General features: G+C 41.7%; 1 protein-coding gene across 1 annotated transcript in view; it reads right to left on the bottom strand.

Moving 5' to 3' along the window:
- Positions 1-21,451, bottom strand: part of LOC132827854 (growth arrest-specific protein 7-like) — a 459,456-nt gene that overhangs the window by 12,922 nt on the left and 425,083 nt on the right. The window contains exons 12-13 of the mRNA XM_060844608.1: positions 10,476-10,555; positions 2,702-2,800 (exon numbers count right to left, since the gene is read on the bottom strand). Of these exons, the coding sequence (XP_060700591.1) occupies positions 2,702-2,800; positions 10,476-10,555 (179 nt within the window). The remainder of the gene's footprint in view (positions 1-2,701; positions 2,801-10,475; positions 10,556-21,451) is intronic.

Here is a 21,451-nt window from a genome sequence, read left to right as displayed (position 1 = left end):
GATTCACTAGTATATTACTGGACAAAATATGCTTCACAAGGCGATAATAGGACAGATTACCAAACACTAGGTCAAAGAGCTAGATTTTCAGTAGTGTTTTAAAGGAAGAGAGAGAGGTAGATGGGCGAAGCAGTTTCAGAAGGGAATTCCAGACAAGGTCAAATCACCTGAAAACATGGCTTCCAACAGGCCTACTATTACATATCAGTAAAAGGCCCAATGAGGAGGAATGTACAAGTTTTAGAAGGGTCATGGAGCTGCTAGAGATTACAGAGATGGGAAGGGACAAGGTCATCGAGTCAGTGTATATCAGTGGCCACAGGTACAGTGGATGTAAGGGCACAGTGCAAGTTGGAATTTGGACAGTAACGTTTTGGATAAGCACAAATTTGTGAATTATTTTCTCCAAACTCAAGAGCCATTAAGTGAACTGTGATGGACTTTGTCTTAAGTTTTGTTTTTAAAAATTGTGTGTGACTTCTGTCATCGATGTAGGTGCGGAGGCATTTAAAACATTTCACTATTATCCACGTAAAAGTACACAACAATAAATTTCTACTCTGTTCTATTCTAAGATGGCTCATTGAAAATAGCCCTTTTCACTTCAGTTCCTCTCTTGATTCAATTTCCATAGAATCTTTACCGATAGAATGTTCTCAAGGTGTGTTCTCAAAAAAAATTGTAATTTGAGTAGATAAAAATTGTCTACAATTATCCTGAAAATACTTGGATACAATTTTAAAATAGGTTTTTAAAAATCTTAATTACTACAATATCACAAATTTAAAAACAAAGATGCTGAAAATTAATACAAAAGGAGGAAGTCCTGGAATTTGCCAAAGAGAATCTTTGATTGTAATTTGTTTTGCCTGCATTCAGGGGCCTAGATAAGGCAACACCACAAACTTGGAGCAATTTGTACCTTGCTAGTAGGTTAATCAGGTCAGCCATGACTATAATTCTCCTCTCGTTGGAATGAAAATCAAGAGAGGGATGTAACGTGCCATTAATCTGATAGTGAGAGTTAGACTAAACCCCAGAACTGATGCAACTCCCAGTGTCATGAAATGGTCTCACCCATAAATCGGCAGATGGTTAGAATGCTCCAGCAAAGGGAATTAGGTGTAAATCCCATGTATGAGCTCTCCTGTCCATCACAGCCAGCAAACCTACAATGTGACATACAGGAGTATTCTCGACTGCATCTAAATTGTGCTGTCCACTGAAGAATCCTGCCTGTGGGCGTGAGAGGCCCTAATGTAAGTGACCACCTGCTACACGTAACCAAGTTTGGCAGCTAGGAAAAGGGGTGAACATGAAAACGTCTCATCACTTGTCAAACGGCAAGGCAGTTTCAGAAAATTAACACCCAGATACAGATCCAATAACGTTTATCCGTGTACGTGAAAGACTCCAGAGATTAATCTGAAGTACTACAGACAGCTTGAACACATGTAAAACAAAAACTATCCAGTTAAGGATTAGCAACCTGTTAAACTACTTGTTACTGCATACAGGAGAGGTCCCCGAGTGCAGTGAACTTGACCTCCACTAAAAAGGCAAACAAGTTCTGCTGACATTTTTTCAAAGCATCGCTGAGTATATAAGCAGCCTTGCACCTTTGGTAATTAATAGAGAAGGCTAATGCCTGATCTGTTGAGCAGCTCAAATGTCAATGAGAAATTGGGCTGACAGAAGCTTTCTCTCCCAAAACCCTTCATTACTGATGAGATAGCCACCCAGTGGACAAGTAAGAGAGGAGTTTTCACTGTAAAAGGCTGTTGTTCTCCTTCATGCACTCTCATATTTTGGACTCCTGCCAAACCATTAAAAGGATGTGTTGCTATTGGAAACAGCTTGGGCTTTGCCAGCATCAGACCAGCAATGAGCTATTTAATCACCCAGCCACTCTGTATTACTGTCAAGATAATTAAAGATGGCAGCAAAGCAGCCAATGAGGGATGCCAATTTGAAAAATGGACAAAAAAAAGTGAGAGTAAGGTGTGTGAGACAAAACTAATTTAGATAGCTTTCTCATAAACAATGCGATTGTCTATTGTCTATTGAATTCCTACATACATTGAATTCCTACAGTGCTGAAAGAGGCCATTTGGCCCATTGAGCCTTCACCGACCTTCCAAAGAGTATCCCACCCAGACCAACTCTCCTCCTCCATCCCCACAACCCTGCATTTACCCTGGCTAACACACCTAACCTATATATCCTTGAACACTATGTGGCAGTTTAACCTGGCCAATCCACCTATCCCGCGCATTTTTGGACTGGGGGAGGAAACGAAAGCACCCACAGGAAGCCCCGTCACACAGATACGGAGAATGTGCAAAGTCCACACAGACAGCTGCCCGAGCGTGGTCCCTGATGCTGTGAGGCAGCAGTGCTAAGAGCAAGATATTCTTCGAAAGATTGCATTAACATAAGATCACACAAGGCAACAAGTGGAAGCGGATACCTTTACAGTTCTTGTTGAGGTATGTAAGGAGATTGGCAATGGACATTATTAGATGTTAAAAGAACTAGTCAGGTGGACCACTCAGCTTGGTGTATTTTCATATGATGCTACATTGCTAACACATCCTAAAATTACTTTGCTATCAGTTTGACTCCCATCTTGAGTTTCCAAGATAATCATTGACTAAGGGCAGCAGTAACCACTGGTTCCATACAAGCAAGTTTCTCTTACACTTTGGTTGAACATGTCGGTCTCATGGCGAAGCTGTGTGTACTGACAGAGGTGCTGCCGAATCATTTCGATCCTTTCAACCTCCAGCCTCTCGAGCTCCTGCAAAGGTAAAAATGAGCAGAGATATTTACCACACACGTGCCTTAATACTTGCAAGCTTCTGACTTCATCAGATTTAACATCCATTTAAGTAACAGGTTGGACACAAAGCTTTGAAATCCCCTTTGTTAAATTTGTGATTCTACACATTTCATTCTGTCGGATTTGGAAACTTGCACCATAATCCAGCGAAAAGAAAGTGTAGCTACTTCTAACAATAATAGGCCCATTAAAAACTTTAATTGCAGAGTTTGTCAGCAATTAGTAAATAGATTATTACACAGACCCTACAGCACAGTCTATTTGTGCCAACTGCACTACATGTTCTACACGAGCCACCTGTCTCTCTCATCTCAAAGTGCCACTATGTGTGTGAGAGTGTGAACTCGTGAGAGAGAGTGTGATCAGAGAGTGGTGAGAGAGAGAGAGAGAGAGTAAGTATGTGTGCTTGGGGGGGGGACGAAGACAAATGTGGAGGAGTGAGTGGTAGTGATGATCACGGACCTGAAACCCATTTCATTGTTGTGGCTGTCAGACTTTTCCAACTAAAGAACGAGCAAGTAAATGCAGGGCTGTGGGAAAATCACAGGCCCAGTCTCCATGCCTTCTTTACTGCTCAAGATGATCCCATTCAACAATTTACTGACATCTCAGTGACAATGGGGTGAATTGCTCATTTTGACAGGAGAACATGATGGGATCAGGCTGGTTGCTTGTTAAATGTCCATTGCAGTCTAGGGAGACTGAAGATTGACAGATAAACTAAAAGGACCAGCCAATTCTCATTTTTCTCCTGCCGAACAAGTAGCCGCAACATGTCTAGCTTACATCGAATTAATGTCCAAATAGCACTCGTAAAAGAGAAGCATCAGTTGAAAACTGACACTTATTTCATGACACTTTGTATTGTGGCAACAGTGAATTTGTCGTTTCAATTTTTTTCCCTCAAAGCTCAGTGAAGTTGTGCCAGGCTTTTGGGAGGTAATTGCTGACAATCTGTTCCCATACCTAAGAATAACTAGCAGATTCTAGGAGACACAGAGCTACTTTTTACACTGTGGTAGAACAGTACTGATACTGAAAGGCCTCTTCTTCAGTACATCCCCTTGTCAAAGCACAGTGTGTCAGCACAAAAATGGTAAACACGGGTTGAATTTATTACTGGTGTAGTATTTTCCAGCTACTGCAGGACCTGCTTTCTGAGTTCACCACTTTCCTAACAGGAAACAGATGTGAAAGACACCGTTAGCTGCTCTCCTGAATGCGACAAAACAGGAACTGCCAAAAAACAGTTCAATTTAATGTAACCATGAGCTCGTATCCTTGGCTTTTGACTATGAATCAGTCTGGATCATCAACTATCTGAATCATGGGTGGGAAGGAGAAAGCCCTAGCTGGAAGGAACAGTGTAAGTTGGTAAAATTGCAGAACAATGTTGTGCAGTCCCATTAGCCACAGTGGAATGTCATAACACGTGCAAACACATTGAGTAAAAAAAATACTTTTAAGGGTTTTTGGGGTCACTACCCCAGGGCGCAAGGGGTGCAGATTCAAAACCCACCTTCCTCAAATGTATGGTTTACATGTCCAAACAGGTTAATTAAAACTAATATACTATTAGATCAGGTAGAAATGCAGTTAATATATTGATATGCACACTCTCTGAACATTCTCACCAGGGTGGCACGGTGGCTCAGTGGTTAGCACTGTGCCAGGGACCGAGGTTGGATTCCAGCCTCGGGCGACTGTCTGCATGGAGCTTGCACATTCTCCCCGTGTCTGCGTGAGTTTGTTTCCTCCACGTGCTCCAGTTTCCTCTCGCAATCCAAAGATGTGCAGTTCAGGCGAATTGGCCATGGTAAATTGATAGGTGCGTTCATAGGGATTAGGGGAATGGGCCTGGGTGGGTTACTCTTTGGAGGTTCGGTGTGGACTTGTTGGCCCAAATGGCATGTTTCCACATGTAGCGAATCTGATCTAAATCTGAAGTAAAACATCTTGAAATATTACTAATCTAAGGAGCATAGCAACCAGTTTGTATAATTCATGAGAGTAAAAGAAAGGGATTATCTGCTTAGTAAATGTTCTTGGTTAAGAACTCCTTTGCTCTTCTTCAGAATAGTGCTTGGGATCTTCCACGTCAGCCCAAGATGAAGTTGCTATAGTCCCAGAGAACCATTGGATTGCTGTCTCATTAGAGAGAGGTGATTGATGGTGGCTTAACTGGAGGGTCATCATGTCTCAAGCTAGGGGAGAGGTTGAGGAGTGGGAACTTTTTCTGGTGTAAGTTCCCACAAAAGCCTCGGGCACTGTCGGTGTGGTGTTTGCGCATTCTCCCTGTGTCTGCGTGGGTTTCCTCCCACTGTCCAAAGATGTGCAGGTCAAGTGAATTAGCCAGGCGAAATTGCCCACAGTGTTAGGTGCATTAGTCAGGGGTAAATATAGCGTAGGGGAATGGGTCTGGGTGGGTTACTCTTCAGAGGTTCGGTGTGGACATGTTGGGCCGAAGGGCCTGTTTCCATACTGTAGGGAATCTAATCATGAAAGTCAGATGATAGCATTAAGTACAACCACCTTTCATAGGGCATGTTTACCTTGGTGAGCCAATATAGGAACATTAACTGCCTCTGAAAGCTGGAGTAGAATCCTCTGTTTTTTAAAAAATGCATTCATGGAATGAGGGCATCACTGGCTAGGCCAGCATTTATTGCTTTTCCCCAATTGCCCAGAGGGCAGTTAACGGACATTAGGCCAGACCAGGTAAGGTAGTCAGTTACCTTCCCCAAAAGGACATTAGTGAACCAGATGGGTTCACGGTCATCATTAGACTCTTAATTCCAGCTTTTCGTTGAATTTAAATTCCACCATCTGCCATGGCAGGATTTGAAACCAGGTGCCCAGAACTTTACCTGGGTCTGTGGATTAACAATCCAGTGGTAATGCCACTCGGCCGTTGCCTCCACAACAAATTACACATGACATCAGTAGGATAGGCAGAGCCATGTAACGCAAACATCAACCACTTTAAAACCATTACAAAGTCCCCTTGAAGCTAATATTTGTTCAAGCTCTCATGTGATCACCCTCAGAAGGATTCACAAATCCTTGCTTTATCTCAGACTGGTAGAATTTATGTGGAATGGTTGAGGCTTGGTTCAGGAATGTGCTGAGATGTTGGAGGTTGGAATTGCACTTCAGGATCATGAGGAATCCCAGGAAATTCAATCTACTGACAGACAATTCTCCTGCATCTGGGACTCTCCACTAAAGCTCTTAAAGTCTGAGAGTTCAAAGCCTCAACTGAGCTTAATAGTTACCCAAGAATAAAATTTAGAGAAACAAAAACATGCTTGAATACCCAATCTGCAGTCTCACCATGAACCAACCACTCCCCACTATTGACCCTCACCCTGGCTTGACCCAGAATCACCCTTCCCCAACCAACACTCGACCGGATTGCTTGTGCTGGTGGATTTTGCAAGTGACCAATCTGACCTGTCACTATCAGAATCAACACTCCCACACTCAGCCTGATTCAACCTGACCTCACTGGACTCAACACCTACTGCCTGACACACCCCTGGTCATTGGACCCAATATCTCCCTTCTCCAGCCCACTAACTCCCTACCCCAGACTTCACCCCTACCCCCATTTCTACACACACCTTTCAATACATTCTGCCAAAGTGCCTTTGAGGCCTTGAATTCCTGAAGTATGGCAGTGAGTGTCCTTGAAAAAGGGACATGTTTTGACCTCCAACACTATTTGTGCACTGGGCAGATTTCTCCCAGTGTATGCATGGATTTCCTCCCGTTGCTCTAGTTTCCTCCCACAATCCAAGATGTGCATTTCAGGCCATTCTTAATTGCCAATAATGATAGGTGCATTCTTAGGGAGTAGGGGAATGGGTCTGGGTGGGTTACTCTTTGGAGTTTCAGTGTGGACTTGTTGGGCCAAAGGGCCTGTTTCCACACTGTAAGGAATCTAATCTAATCTAAAGCTGAAGTAAAACAGCTTGAAATGTTACTAATATAAACCATAGCAACCAGTTTATATTAAAAGAAAGGGATTATCTGCTTATTAAGTGTTCTTGGTTAAGAACTCCTTTGCTCTTTTTCAGAATAGTGCATGGGATCTTCCATGTCAGCTCAAGGTAAAGTTGCAATAGTCCCAGAGAACTATAGGGTTGCTGTTCAGTAGAGAGAGAGGTGATTGGTCGTGGCTTAACTAGAGGGTCATCATGTCTCAAGCTAGGGGAGAGGTTGAGAAGGAGAGTCCTTCATAGTAAACTCAGTCAGTACACAAATTAAATTTATACTGTGGGCATTATTCTATATTGCATCCAGCCAACTGAGCTGACCAATCCCCAGCAGACCAGCTCTCAGTGTAGCACTCATTGATTCAAATCAGATATCCTGTTGAGCTCAAACTGCTTTCGAACATCAGTTGGCATTTTAGGTTGATAGGTTTATGAATTCGCAGGAAAATATATTCAGTAAAGGATGTTGCACAGTGACTCAGTAAATAACACATCATCTGATTAAATACCATGACTCACAGGTTCAAAATGAAGGAGTCAAGAATAAGAAAGGAAGTCAGTGGAAAACTGTCATCCAAAGTGCAACAGAGCTCTGGTGTAAGTTCACAGTACACATTGACTGAAGGGTCATTTGGTATTTGTGGAGAAAAAGAGTTGAGGGATTTCTTTGTTAAAGTATTTGTGTTCAATTAGCACATACAGTTAAAAGACTTGGAAATAACGCTTGCATTATTTGAAGTTAATCTTCAGCTCTTTGCTCATTACAGTGCAGTCCCTTTCATCAAGTCATGATAATTATTGCTCCCCCCACCCCCACAGGCTACAATCTACATGTGCTGTGAAGGTTATACTCCACCACCATGTAACCATGATGCTACTCCATCCAGGGAGGAGGCTCTTCATGTCCTTTCAGTATCCAATATTCACAGATAACTACAGACAGTATAGAAATTAATCATAGAATTCCTGCAGTGTGGAAGCAGACCATTCAGCTCTACACTGACCCTCCGAAGAGCATTCACAAGGACTCAAGCCCCTACCCTATCCCTATACCATGCATTTCCCATGACTAATCCACCTAGCCTAAATATCCATGGACACCATAGGCAATTTAGCATGGCCACTCCACCTAACCTGCACATCTTGACTGTGGGAGGAAACCCATGCAGACCCTGGCAGAATGTGCAAACTCCACACAGACAGGTACTCAAGGCTGGAAGTGAACCCAAGTCCTTGACATTGTGAGATAGTAGTGCTGACCACTGAGCCACTGTGCCACTCCATGGATTGAAAAGAAATGGAAACTCAACTAAGTGCCCAAGCAGATTTTTGCTATGAATTATTTGATATTATTTAAGAATAAATGCTCTCCCTCTTTAGACAGAGGAGAATTTTGTCTCTATTGGTTATTAGTGTATGGAATTGAGATTCTCACAGATGGGAGAGATTGGATCATTGACTTTATATGAGGCAGAGCTAGAGAGATTTGTGATAGACAAGGGAGTCAAGGGGTACAAGCCTCAGATAGAAAAATGGAACTGTGATCACAACTAATCTTACTGAATGGTGGAACAGTCTGCAAAGAGACAGATATCCAATAATCCTATCATTTTGTCATCTATTAAGCAAAGCCATCGAGAGTCAGAGTCATAAAGCATGGAAATAGACTATGATCCAGCCAGTCCCCTAAACAATGTCAGCTGCTGGAAGCTACCATCATATCTCAAAGAAATGTCATTTTACACCACCAGACAATCAGTTTTAATGCTGAAAATGTGTTGCTGGAAAAGCGCAGCAGGTCAGGCAGCATCCAAGGAGCAGAAGAGTCGACGTTTCGGGCATGAGCCCTTCTTCAGGAACGAAGAAGGGCTCAATCAGTTTTAATGTCAGGTTTAGTGGCATATTAACTTCATTGTATTGCATTGTGGCTGATGATCAGGGAAAAAAGTTAACTGCAAGGCTATTACTGGTTGTGTAAGACCCAGGTTTCAGGAACTGCAACTCTATCTGGGTATTCACAGCATAAAGCGACACGGTGGCACAGTGGTTAGCACTGCTGCCTCACAGCGCCAGGGACCTGGGTTCAATTCCCGCCTCAGGCGACTGACTGTGTGGAGTTTGCATGTTCTCCCCGTGTCTGCGTGGGTTTCCTCCGGGTGCTCCGGTTTCCTCCCACAGTCCAAAGATGTGCGGGTCAGGTGAATTGACCATGCTAAATTGCCCGTAATGTTAGGTAAGGGATATGGGTGGGTTGCGCTTCGGCGGGTCGGTGTGGACTTGTTGGGCCGAAGGGCCTGTTTCCACACTGTAAGTAATCTAAAAAAGTAATCTAAAAGTCTCAGAGAAGACAAAGGTCCCATAACTTACAATTCCTAATAATCTATAAGGGTAGCTGATGAAAATGTAAGATCTCAGAGGAATGATGTGATCTGTTTACCTTAGTGAATTAAAGCCCAACTCAGTGACAGAAGATCATGAGGATAATTCTGCACTAACATATATGGTATGCTCCACAGGGAAACATGAATCTGCCTGGCTGATCACAGACCTGACATTCCTGCTTAACGCAATTGCAGAACTCCTGCCTCAGAACTGATTGGGAGTTCAAGTCCTGCTTTTGGACTTGGTACGGCCAACTCTCCCCTTTAAGAAATGCTGCATCATCAGAGACTTTTCAAATTGACTCTGATGCTGAGGTCCAAGCTGCTTTGAGTAGGTTAATGTAAATAAGGCCATTGCTTTTTTTTTAATAAAGAGGAAGTTCCATGTTTGACCAACCTTGCCAGAAACAGATTGATTAGTCATGTGTCGTTTGTGGCACATTTGTAGCTTGCAGTTCACAAAATGGCTGCTGTGTTTAGATATATAAAAATAGTGCTTCTAAAATGCTTCTTTCATCATTAAGTATATGGAGTGTCTTGCATGAGGGAGTGTCCTGGACTGTGGTTGAAAGCAGATGCTTCGTATTACAGGATTTTCACTAATCTGGCTGCAGAGTGACATTTGAAGAGGTCTAAATCAATAGTGCCATCTCAGCTTATGAGATTCAGGTGCATCAATAGAGGGAAAAAGGACTGTAGCTTCTGCCTGCACTTTGGTTTGGTCTTCATTCCTCCTTCCTCCCCACCCCCATCCCCACCGCCCCCTTGCCTCAGCTTCTCTCTTACGGGCATAAGCTCCTTGCTAAACCACTTAAGTGGCCAATACTCAAAATCTAGAAAGTGCTAATCAGTCTGCAGAACCAACCCTGATCAGTCACCTCACGTAGCATCCACAAACGCACACATTGAACTGAAATGAAAATGATGGTCATCAACAAAACCAGGAGGTCAAGTTAATGGTAAAAACATCACCCCAGGTCGGAAGGGAAAACCATGGAAAATTATTTGCCTCACTTGTGATTTACTAGCAACTCAATAAGATTACTATCTGAAACTGGGTTTCTTATTGTCTGTACATAAACCAACATTTATTTGGATGACCTTGGGGAGTGTACAGGACATTTTCTCAGTGGAGAGTCTTCATGAGACAGGGAAGGAATGCTTCCTCCCACTTTGAGCAAATCCCTAGCCATTTCAACTACTCTGCCACAACAAGGAAAATGCTCCATGGAAATGTTTATGCCCATTACTCACCAGAGTTGTTGTGACCATCTCCTCGAACCATTTGGATTGGGTTTGATTGTAGAGATCTACACAGCGTGTCAGGTCATCACCTATAATGACAGATAGCATGTCATAAAAGTTGAGTTATATGAACAACATAACATAACTTCAGAGTGGTGGTTCATGACAGTGAACCACATCAATCATTAACCAGCTCTGTTTTAATCATTTGGGCCCATTAGCACAATTATGTACACGTGCACTATTCCAAATTGGGTATTGGTTTGGATTTTGCTCAATACCAACTACATACAGTGTCTTGAAACATCTTACAGTTCCAAACCCTGATTCATACCAGACTCAATATTAATTGTTTCTCTTAACCAATGTAGAGTTTCTCCAGGATTTTCTGCTTCCAAGGAATTTCAAAGGAATATTACCAAGCAAAATGTGACACCAATACACCCAAGGATTAATTAGGACAGATACTTGGTTGGAGAGGTAGGTTACATTATAGTGTCTTAAAAGGAGTGAGAGGGGTTTGGAGAAGGAGACCCATGGCTTAAGGCTGAGGCAGCGAAAGTCAATGCTGCTAACAGTGGAGTATTTAGAATAAAGAGCCAAAATTTGAGAGGCATATAAAAATTTCGAATGACCATAGGGGTGGTAGAAATTACAGTGGTAGGGTGGAACATGGCCAAGGGAAGATTTGAAAATAAGAGAAAGAATTTTAATATTGAGATATTCCTTGAGTATGAACCAATGTTGATCAGCAAACACAACATTTGACTGTGTGATGTGAGCAGCAGTGTGATGAGCTCATGTTTAAATATGTTGGAAGATGAAGGGGAGTATTGGGAGGACTAGAGCAGCTGAAGCAGGAGTGCAAATAGAGTGCTGCTGGGCTGGACAAGTGTGGTCAAAAGCTCAACTCAGGGTCAAAAATCACATAAAAGTTGTGATCAGGCAGGTTCCACCTCAGAAAGTAGCAAGGGAAAAATGAAAGAGATGTATCTGGTGTTCAGGAACTGGAATTCATGGGAATAACTAAAGAAAAATCGGTAGAAATTTCCACTCATTCACTACTGAAAAAAAGAGAGTCTGAAGGATGTAATAGTATTGTCTGACTCAATGCATCGAACTGTAGGAAACAAATAGAATCCAAGTCAGAAGATTTTGCAGTGGCTTGTTATTATAAATCTCAGAGTTAGAGCCTTGTTCAATCTGGATTAGTACCAGCAAGGTTAATCTTGTACAAATGCAAAGTTTATTGCACTGAGTGCAGTTAACAACAGCTGGACTTTTAAACACTTGCATCTCCACAAAATGATAGTGCTAGGACATAGAGGTTTAGGATTTAAGAGCAAAGGGAGGCCATTTGGCCCTTCAAGCCTGCCTTGCCATTGAAATAACAGCTTGGCTAATGTGGTTATGATCGCAAATACATTTAACTTACCCATACCCATTTTACAGACTCTTTACCTCTTCCTGAGGGTTTACTTTCTTACCTAGCTTGGGATCATTAGCAAATTTTGCTACTGTATGCTTGGGCCCCTTCATCCAAGTACTGTAATTGAAGTGTGAAGAGCTGTGACCCCAGCACTGATCCCTGGGACACTCCTCTCATTACAGATTGCCAGCTCAAAAAAACACTGTCCTCTGTCCTGCTTTCTTTTAGCTAATGGATCCTTTATCCATGCTAATTTGTAACCACCACCCCACACCAAGTGCTCTCGCCTTGCGCGGTAACCTTTGATGTGGCATCTTATCAAATCCATAACACCACATATATAGTCTCCCCTCGCTCATTACTTCCTCAAAAAAACTCTGGTAAGTTAGTGAAATATGATTTTCCTTTCACAAAGCCATGTTGAATCAGCCTGATCAAATTATGACTTTCAAAGTATCTTGTTATTTGTTGCTTGAATTTGAGATTTTGCAAACTAAATATTGGAGACCCAAGCACACTATACAAATAATTATATTGAAAATGCTACAAGAATACCCTAAAAAAACTTTTATTTAGCATCACCATGTGTTACTGAGTGTGTTATATTGGAGTGCAGTGGTAGAATTTCCATGTTTTTGACAGTTATGCTGTGTAAACCCCCCCCCCCCCGCCTCGCTGTAGACTGTGCTATCTACTTCTTAAGCTCTGATAACTGGGGTGATAGGATGATGACCTCTGCAGTTGTACCAAGCTTAAATTCAACATCCATCATCATAAACAAGTCTTGTGCATCTCGGATCATTACGATCCCAATTTCCTCCATAAATATCTTGGTTATCTATTCCAAAGGAGATTCTGTTCCATATTAAGTTCTTTTCATGTGTAACCTCAGTTTTCAGTACATCTGCGCTTATTGTTCAATTTAGAGGCAATGTTCTACCTAACCAAGTCTTGAATTTCCAGTCTCATATTCTGGATGATCCATCTCGGACCTTGAATCTGCTCCAAAGAATGGCACTTTTTTTTTCCATTTCTTCCCGGTGCTCTCATTGGTATCACAAGAATGTTCACAGTCAATTGTTCCTTAAGCTTTTATTCTTCTACTTGAATATTTTCTTGTATGTTGAGGTTACCTTCTTACTGCTTCCACAGCTGCTGCTGTCTCTCTCTTTCTCTTGGTAATCACACTTCAATTGCTGATTAATTGTATCTTCTCAAAGCAGAAATGCTCTTAAAGTAGTCAATTCAATTGCTTTGCTTTTGTCTCCCCTGGATCTTTTGGAATTTCTGTCCTTGGGGGTGGGGTCAGATTTGTATTGCGGAAACCATGTTATGTCTTCCCAGATTATATCCCACTGTTGATACTGTGTGGCATTTGCCACCTCTGCCAGGATGTGGTATTGTGTAAAGGTTGTCGAGCTAGTTCACTGCTACCAATTATGTGTGCCTTTGCTTTGTCCTGGGGCCCACTTAGTGCTCAGTGATGGAAGATCCTTTACCATAGAATATCGATAAAAGGGGCACCTTGTTAGTAAAATGATAGCATTAAGTACAATCATCTTTGGTCAGGCATGTTTACCTTGGTGGGCCAGTACAGGAACATTAACTGCCTCTGAAAGCTGGAGTAGAATACTCTTTTTAAAAAAAATCATGGAATGAGGGCATCACTGGCTAGGCCGACATTTATTGCTTTTCCCCAATTACCCAGAGGGCAGTTAAGAGTCATGTAGGCCAAACCAGGTAAGGTAGGCAGGTACCTTCCCCAAAAGGACATTAGTGAACCAGATGGGTTCACAGTCATCATTAGACTCTTAATTCCAGCTTTTCGTTGAATTTAAATTCCACCATCTGCCATGGCAGGATTTGAAACCAGGTGCCCAGAACTTTACCTGGGTCTGTGGATTAACAATCCAGTGGTAATGCCACTCGGCCGTTGCCTCCACAACAAATTACACATGACATCAGTAGGATAGGCAGAGCTATGTAACGCAAACATCAACCACTTTAAAGCCAATACAGAGTCCCCTTGAAGCTAATATTTGTTCAAACTCTCACATGAGCACCCTCAGAAGGATTCACAAACCCTTGCTTTGTCTCATATTCGTAGAATGTATGTGGAAAGATTGAGGAGTGGTTCAGGCGCCATGGTTCAGGAGTGCGCTGGGGTGTTGGAGGTTGGAATTGCATTTCAGGATCGTAAGGAATCCCAGGAAATTCACTCTTCTGACAGGCAGTTCTCCTGTATCTGGAACTCTCCAAAAAGCCCTTAAAGTCAAAGATTAAGGCCCCAACTGAGCATAGTAGTTACCCAGAAAACTTGGAGAAACAAAAACTTACTTGAATACCCAATCTGCAGTCTCACCACGAACCAACTACTTCCCACTATTTACCCTCAGCCTGGCTAGACCCAGAATCACCCTTCCCCAACCAACACTCGACCTGATTGTTTGTGCTGATGGATTTTGCAAGTGACCAATCTGACCTGTCACTATCAGAATCAATACTCCCACACTCAGCCTGATTCAATGTGACCTCAATGGACTCAACACCTACTGCCTGACACACCCCTGGTCATTGGACCCAATATCTCTCTTCTCCAGCCCACTAACTCCCTACCCCAGACTTCACCCCCACCCCCACTTCTACACACACCTTTCAACACATTCTGCCAAAGTGCCTTTGAGGCCTTGAATTCCTGAAGTATGGCAGCGTGTGTCCTTGAAAAAGGGACATGTTTGACCTCGAACACTGTTTGTGCACTGGGCAGATTTCTCCCCAGTTTTCTCTGACAGACACATTCAGGACAGGCTAGATTGCTAACCTTTGCTGGACAAAATCTGCATCGGCTAAGTAATTTTAAAGGTCTATTGTCAGTCGAATCTGTTGCAACAATAATCAGTCTATCTGGAATTTTATGATTTTAACAATCATTGAAGGGAAAAAAAGACAATATTCATTGCAAAAGTAACGTGGTAATGCATCAGATGAACAAATACTATTTCTACAGATGTGTTGTCAATTCTCAAGGATAGAAATGTCTCTCAATAAACAAAGTGAAGTTATACCACTCACAAAAGGGTTAAATCATCAGCTCTGAACACAGAAGGAAGCAACGTGACAGCAACCTCTTTTAAGTTCCTCATTTTTGTTGGGAGCACATTGATTAATGCAATCATGACAATTTGTGTGCACAGCAATTGTTACAGTAATGTCATTTTTAAGTCTTGTGCTTGAACCAGGATAAAGTGACGACATGTTGATGTTCTGATCAGAACACAAAAGAAAACAACTTTTCTGTTTGCATGTATTAGGTGCGATAGCTTCTTAAAGTTATTTAATAACGTTCCATTCAACCACAACCATGGAAGACTCTGCAATACTTCTGAGGCATCCACTTGATTTTGTTTCATGTTACTTGCTTGTAACTGGAAGCCTGTTGACTTTTGTTTGATTTTTTTTTCACCCGGCAAAACAGTATCTCTGCCAAGATCAACACACTGCAGAAAGGGTTCAAACCCCTTTACAGTCTGGGTCTGATCTGATGTAGAGTGTACATGTATATGTTCCAAATTTCCTGTATTTAGTATGGGCAAGGCTCAACATTACAAATAATTTGTCTATTTTATTTTTCTATAATTGTCACAAGGGAGAATGATGCCGCCCTACCTCCACATGCCCAGTGGCATGATCAGACTCAGTATACGGTCTCTGTGTGTTTTGGACGCACTTTGTTCCATTATGCATTGCTACACTCACACTGCACACCGTTCCTCACCCCAGTTTAACCAGATTTGTGACATTTAGGCTGCTGGAGTGTTCCCAGAATCCTGTGCAATCCTTTGAGAACTTTTGGCTTGGTCAGAACCTGGAAAGAACTCTTAAAGTCTCAAGTTGAAGTAGTCTACAGTTATCAACCATACGCATTGTTGCACCACCTTGGTCAGACTGAGATGACCTGTACATTCCACTTTTCAAAGAAATCACAGCTGATCTGCAAACTAATGCAAGTTTCTCACCATTATTCCATGTTCTTTGTCATAAGGCTAGCAATCTCAGATTTAAAATTAAAAATACTTGTAGAAGACTGCTCCAAACTTCTGCAAAAATCTAACATATGTAAAGTGTTTCCTAATTTCATTCATTTCAAACATTGTCCTAAATTTGAGACCTTGGTGAGGTTACTTTTGGAGTATTTTGTACAGTACTGGTCACCCTGCTAATAAGAAGGATACTGTTAAATTGGAGACGGTTCAGATGAGGATATTACTGGCATTGGAGGGTTTGAGCTATAAGAAAAGGCTAGGACTTTTCGCACTGGACCATAGAATGTTGAAGAGTGGTTTATAAAATCATGAGGGGCATAGATGCAATCTTTTCCCTAGGGTGGAGGAGTTCAAACTAACAGGTGTATTTTTAAGGTGAGAGAAAAAAAAGGTTTAAAAGGGACCCAAGGGGCAACATTTTCATACAGAGGGTGGTTCATATGTGGAATGAACTACCAGAGGAAATGGCAGATCCAGGTACAGGTACAACATTTAAAAGACAGTTGGGCAAGTACATGAATAGAAAAGGGTTTAGAGGGATACAGGCCAAATGTAGGTTAAAGGGACTAGTTTAGTTTGGGAAATTGGGTCGGCATGGACAAATTGGACCAAAGAGGCTATTTCCATGTTGTATGACTCTGTGCTAACAAACAGAAACAAATTATCTGTTTTTGCCTTTTCATTTTCCCCTCACCACCATGAAAATATTGATTGAATCACCACTTTATCTACCAGACTACACAGAGAATATGAAGGTAGTTTATGCAGACTTCCTCATAGTTTAACCCTCATGGAGACCAGGTATCATTCTGATGAACATATGCTGTACTTCCTTCAGGCTAGTATATCCTTCTAAAGGTACCATGGCCAACCATGTACATAATACACCATGGAGCTGCCAGTCTCCTATTTCCCTGTTGTATTATCAGCTGGCAGAGTTCTCTGGGGAAGCGCCTGAGACTCAACTCAGACTCCAATAATCAGAAGACAAATGTAAGGCAGCATTGAGTCTCTGTTGGTCCCAGGTCAAAGTCGAAGAGCCAAACACCTACAAGAATCTGATCCTGTTGGTTATGCCAAGGTCATGATTGTAGGTGACCTCCATCTTTAACCACAACAGAGAACACAGCATCAAGAGATCACCCCATGTTATGAAAGTTGTGACAATGAGTACTCTCTTGGATATTCCTCTACCTCATAAGGCAATAAAGTGTGGCAGGGAAAGCAAGAATAAGGGATGAGATGGTGAACATTTCTCAAAAACACCACACTGGATACCCAGCAGTCACTCTGAACTATAATCCTAGGCTCCTATTCAAGGGTCCAACTGGAGACATACATCTACCTCTTCAGAAGGCTACGTCACCTCCATGCAACCAGACCATAAAGATATAGCAGCAGAATTCGGTCATTCAGCCCGTCAAGTCTGCTCAGCCATTTAATCATGGCTGTTATGTTTCTCTCACCCCATTCTCCTGCCTTCTTTCCATTACCCTTACTGACCAAGGATCTCTGTTTTAAATATGCTCAATGACTTGGCTGAACAAATTATCTGTAATAAACCTATTCAGGCAAATTAGATATCGAATTACAAAGTAGGGACACCACCGTTACATGAGAAGGTTACAAGTAATACTGTGTCCTGTAACCTGTCTCACTCGGTGTCTCTGTTAGGCTGAGGTTGCAATGAACTCAACAGCACAGAGAACTCAACAACAGCCCCAGCCTCAGTGGTCTTGTGTGGAAGGGGTTGTGTCTCTTACCCCATCCTAAACACGGTCATAAGCAACTCCATGGTTTCACTGTCCCAGAGTTTGAGGCCGGTCTGAAATAAGCAGCTTTTCTGGTTTCTGCAATTTGAAACGCAAGAGAACTCGATTTATTGTTTTTTTTTGGTGAACTGTGAAGTGCCTTAGGAAATACAAAGCAATGCTCAAAAGACAACAAAAAAAATGTGTTGTTCAGTATTGTAACACTGTATTTATACTTGTGTTTGGATTCTGTTGAAGAATTATCTACGTTAACACGTGTCTGTCAGTCTTACAGATGCTACCCTGTATTTCATACTGTTTCTATTTTCTTTGCAGATTTCCAGGAACCTATTTCTTACTTCAAAAAGCCATTTAAGTTCAAAGCACAAAAGACAACCAGTCAGACCATTGTGCCTCTTTGAAAGAGCTTTCCAATTAGTCCCATTTTTCTGTCTAGCCAATCATTCTGGAGGTTTTTCGTTTAATCAGATGTTCAATTCTCTTTGAAAGCTATGATTGAATTTCCTTCTACGGCCCATTCCATCAATGCTTCAAGTCACAACAACCTGCTGTGTAAAGAAATTGCTAATCTTACTCTCAGGCTCTTTTGCCAATTTTCCTAACCCTCTGTCCCCTGGCTACCAGCCCTCCCACATGCAGAAACTATTTCGTTATTTATCCAAACTCTGCCTAACTTTATTCAAATCTTTATTCCAAGGAGGATAATCCCAGGTTTTCTCTACTAAATAAAGCCCTTCATTCCTGGTGTCATTCTGGCAAACCTCATCAACACACTGAGTGCCTTAACAAAAATTAGACCAAACCATTTTGAAGACACATATATTGACATGTCCACAAGATGGGTTGAAAGACAATAGAACCATAGCTACCCTTTGAAATGTACAGGATATGACTTGAGGCATCTGACATGGGGTGCTGTACTGGGGTCTTAGTATTTTATAATATTCATAATTGACTGGGGTCAAGGTGCATAAACTCTCATTGATAGCACCAAGTTAGTTGGGAGGGTAAAGAGTGAAGGTGGGAGCATGAAGTTGTAATGGGATATTGATTGATTTCATGGTCAAACTCTGTCAGCAGAAGATCACTGGGGCAAAGTCTGAGAATGTTCACTGTGGACTTAAGACAGATTCATGTGTTGACTCTGGCCAATTCTGCTTTTATTTTCAATGTGCCCATATTTTCTATTGGATTCAACCATTTTCTTTCCACTGATGTCGTACCGGTTATCTTCTATTTTTGCCAGCAGTGAATGGTTGTGTGCATTCAGATGGAATACCATTTCATTGATGTTAGCCATTGTTTTCACAACCTCTTACCTTATTAGCAGGTGGAGACTTCAATTTGTAGACTTTGTTCCTTCTTGCCACACTTTAATTAACAATTTCCTTTAGGCTACCATACTGTAATACCTCATCCTCTCCTCTTAATTCATCCATCTGCCCTCACTTGATCCCTGATTTAGTTTAAAGCACTCTCTAGTTATGAGCAGCACACCAAAATACCCCTTCAAGTGAAGAACATCTTAATGGTAAGTTCCCTTTGCTTGCACAACTACTCCATAAATCAAGAACTATTTCTTCCACACAAACCTCTGAGCCAGATATTTAACTCTCTGACTCTACTTTACAGAAATGTCTTTATGGTTCAGGTAAGAGTCCAGAGATTGTGATTTTCGATTTCTGCTTTTTCATTAGCCCGAATTGCCTATGCTGTTTGAACAGAACCTCCTGCCTGTCCCCAATGGAAAAAGCTGATCAGCTGGCAATGGGTCAACCCCAAAATACTGAAAAAAAATTTCAATTTTAGTGCTGTTGTTCAAAATGGCTGAAATTCAAAAAGGATTGAAACAAGCTACAGTCACAAAATTCAGGTTAGGTTCCCGTTTATAGAACCTCAGGAAACATGACTAATTTAATGCCATCCCTGCATCTGATTTAATGGGCCGATCTCCTGGCAGACAGTCGTTAGAGTACAAGTAACAACATATGGAGAAAGATAAAATCATGGACAAAAATGCAGCTCAGATTCACTAGGAAGATAATGGGAAGGGTTAAGTCAGAGAGGTTGGACAGTGTGGGCTTATATTGCCTTGGGTATAAAAGGTTAGTGTGACTTAATTGAGGTGATTAAGATAATTAAAAGATCAGATCTTATGAATACAGTCGAATGATTTCTGAAGAGTCAAGACATAATTTTAAAACTGAAACTAAGTTGTTCAGTGGTGCTATCACAGAAGGGATTGGGTAATTCTTGAATTTTCTCCCCAAAAAAGCTATTGAGCCTAGGTCAAAGCAAAATAATAAAAAATTATGGGAATGTTATAGGAAAAGGCATAAAGGAAAATGAAAATCAAAGTGGATGGAATTAAGATACAGAAATAATGATCTAATTAAATGGTGGAATATATGAAGCTTAATGTCCTTTGTCTGCTCTTTTGCTTTAAGTCATTAGCATTTCCATTTGAGACTATAGTTTCGCTATGATTGGCATTTTGAAAGAACCAGGTTCCTTTTGGTTACAAGTGACTGTGAAGTTTGAGTTTAAGTTCTTGAAATCATTATTAACAGTTACTATTAGCTGATGTTGTAGAGAGAACAAGTTTGCTGACATGTTTAAAAAAAGATAAGTCCAACCACACATTTTTGTGCGTATTTTTGTCCATGATTTTATCTTTCTCCATCTGTTGTTACTTGTACTCTAATGACTGCATGTCAGGAGATCAGCCCATTAAAGCAGATGCAGGGATGGCGTTAAATTACATTCAAACGCATGCGCCGAATGCAGTATGTGTAATATTGGCCAAAAAAAAAGCGGCCATTCTGTACTGTTTTATTTACATTGGCCTGATCCATGTCCAGTTACTGCAACGTTCTTCTCTGAAACAGCGTCAGGGGAATTTTTTTTTGCCTTCGATTGTAATTCACAACAGCTGCAAACTTTCACCAAGAGTGGAAACATTGTCCTCAAAATATATAGTCATTGAAATAGGAAAGGAAGCAAAATAATCTTCTTTAAAAATTGGGATGTTGCTTTGTGAATACAGATGTTTAAAATTCCCAGCTTCCCACACTCATTCTGACAAAAGCCAAAACTGTAACCACAGCTTAGAGCGCCGTTTCCAGGGATTATTGTGCGTCACTCTCCTCTGTTGCCTGGTGTTATTCACAAAACTGGCAGTGAACCTTAATGCAAAACCTCTTTTCACTAAGACCATGGGCCAAACAACAGAACTTTTCAGGGAATCTTGCGCCATAGAATCCTGCCATAGAATACAGCTGGAAGCAGACCATTTGGCCTATCAATTCCACACCGATCCTCCCCGCTACCCTGTCCCTGTAACCCCTGGCTAATCCACCTAACGTGTGCACATCCCTGGACACTATGGGCAATTTAGCATGACCAGTCCACCTAACTGTACATCCTTGGACTGTGGGAGGAAACCAGAGGAAATCATGGAGACACGGGGTGAATGTGCAAACTCCACACAGATAGTCGCCCGAGGGTGGAATCAAACCAGTGTCCCTGGCACTGTGAGGCAGCAGTGCCAACCACTAAGCCACCATGTTGACGCATGGATCCAGTGAGAGCACACTCTTTATTTATACTGTAGGGTGGTCTTCAGAGGAACCAGAGAAACACAGAATTAGTTTGATTGCATTTAATAGAAAAGGTAACAACTGTCATTGCATCACCCCATCCACAAATCCTCCTTTCCAGATATCTTCTCAGCAACCGGTT

This window comes from Hemiscyllium ocellatum, chromosome 25 (genome assembly GCF_020745735.1).
Source record: "Hemiscyllium ocellatum isolate sHemOce1 chromosome 25, sHemOce1.pat.X.cur, whole genome shotgun sequence".
In the NCBI taxonomy this organism is placed as follows: domain Eukaryota; kingdom Metazoa; phylum Chordata; class Chondrichthyes; order Orectolobiformes; family Hemiscylliidae; genus Hemiscyllium; species Hemiscyllium ocellatum.
The sequence above is the reverse complement of the archived record's forward strand: the minus strand, read 5'-3'. Positions and strand labels throughout refer to the sequence as shown.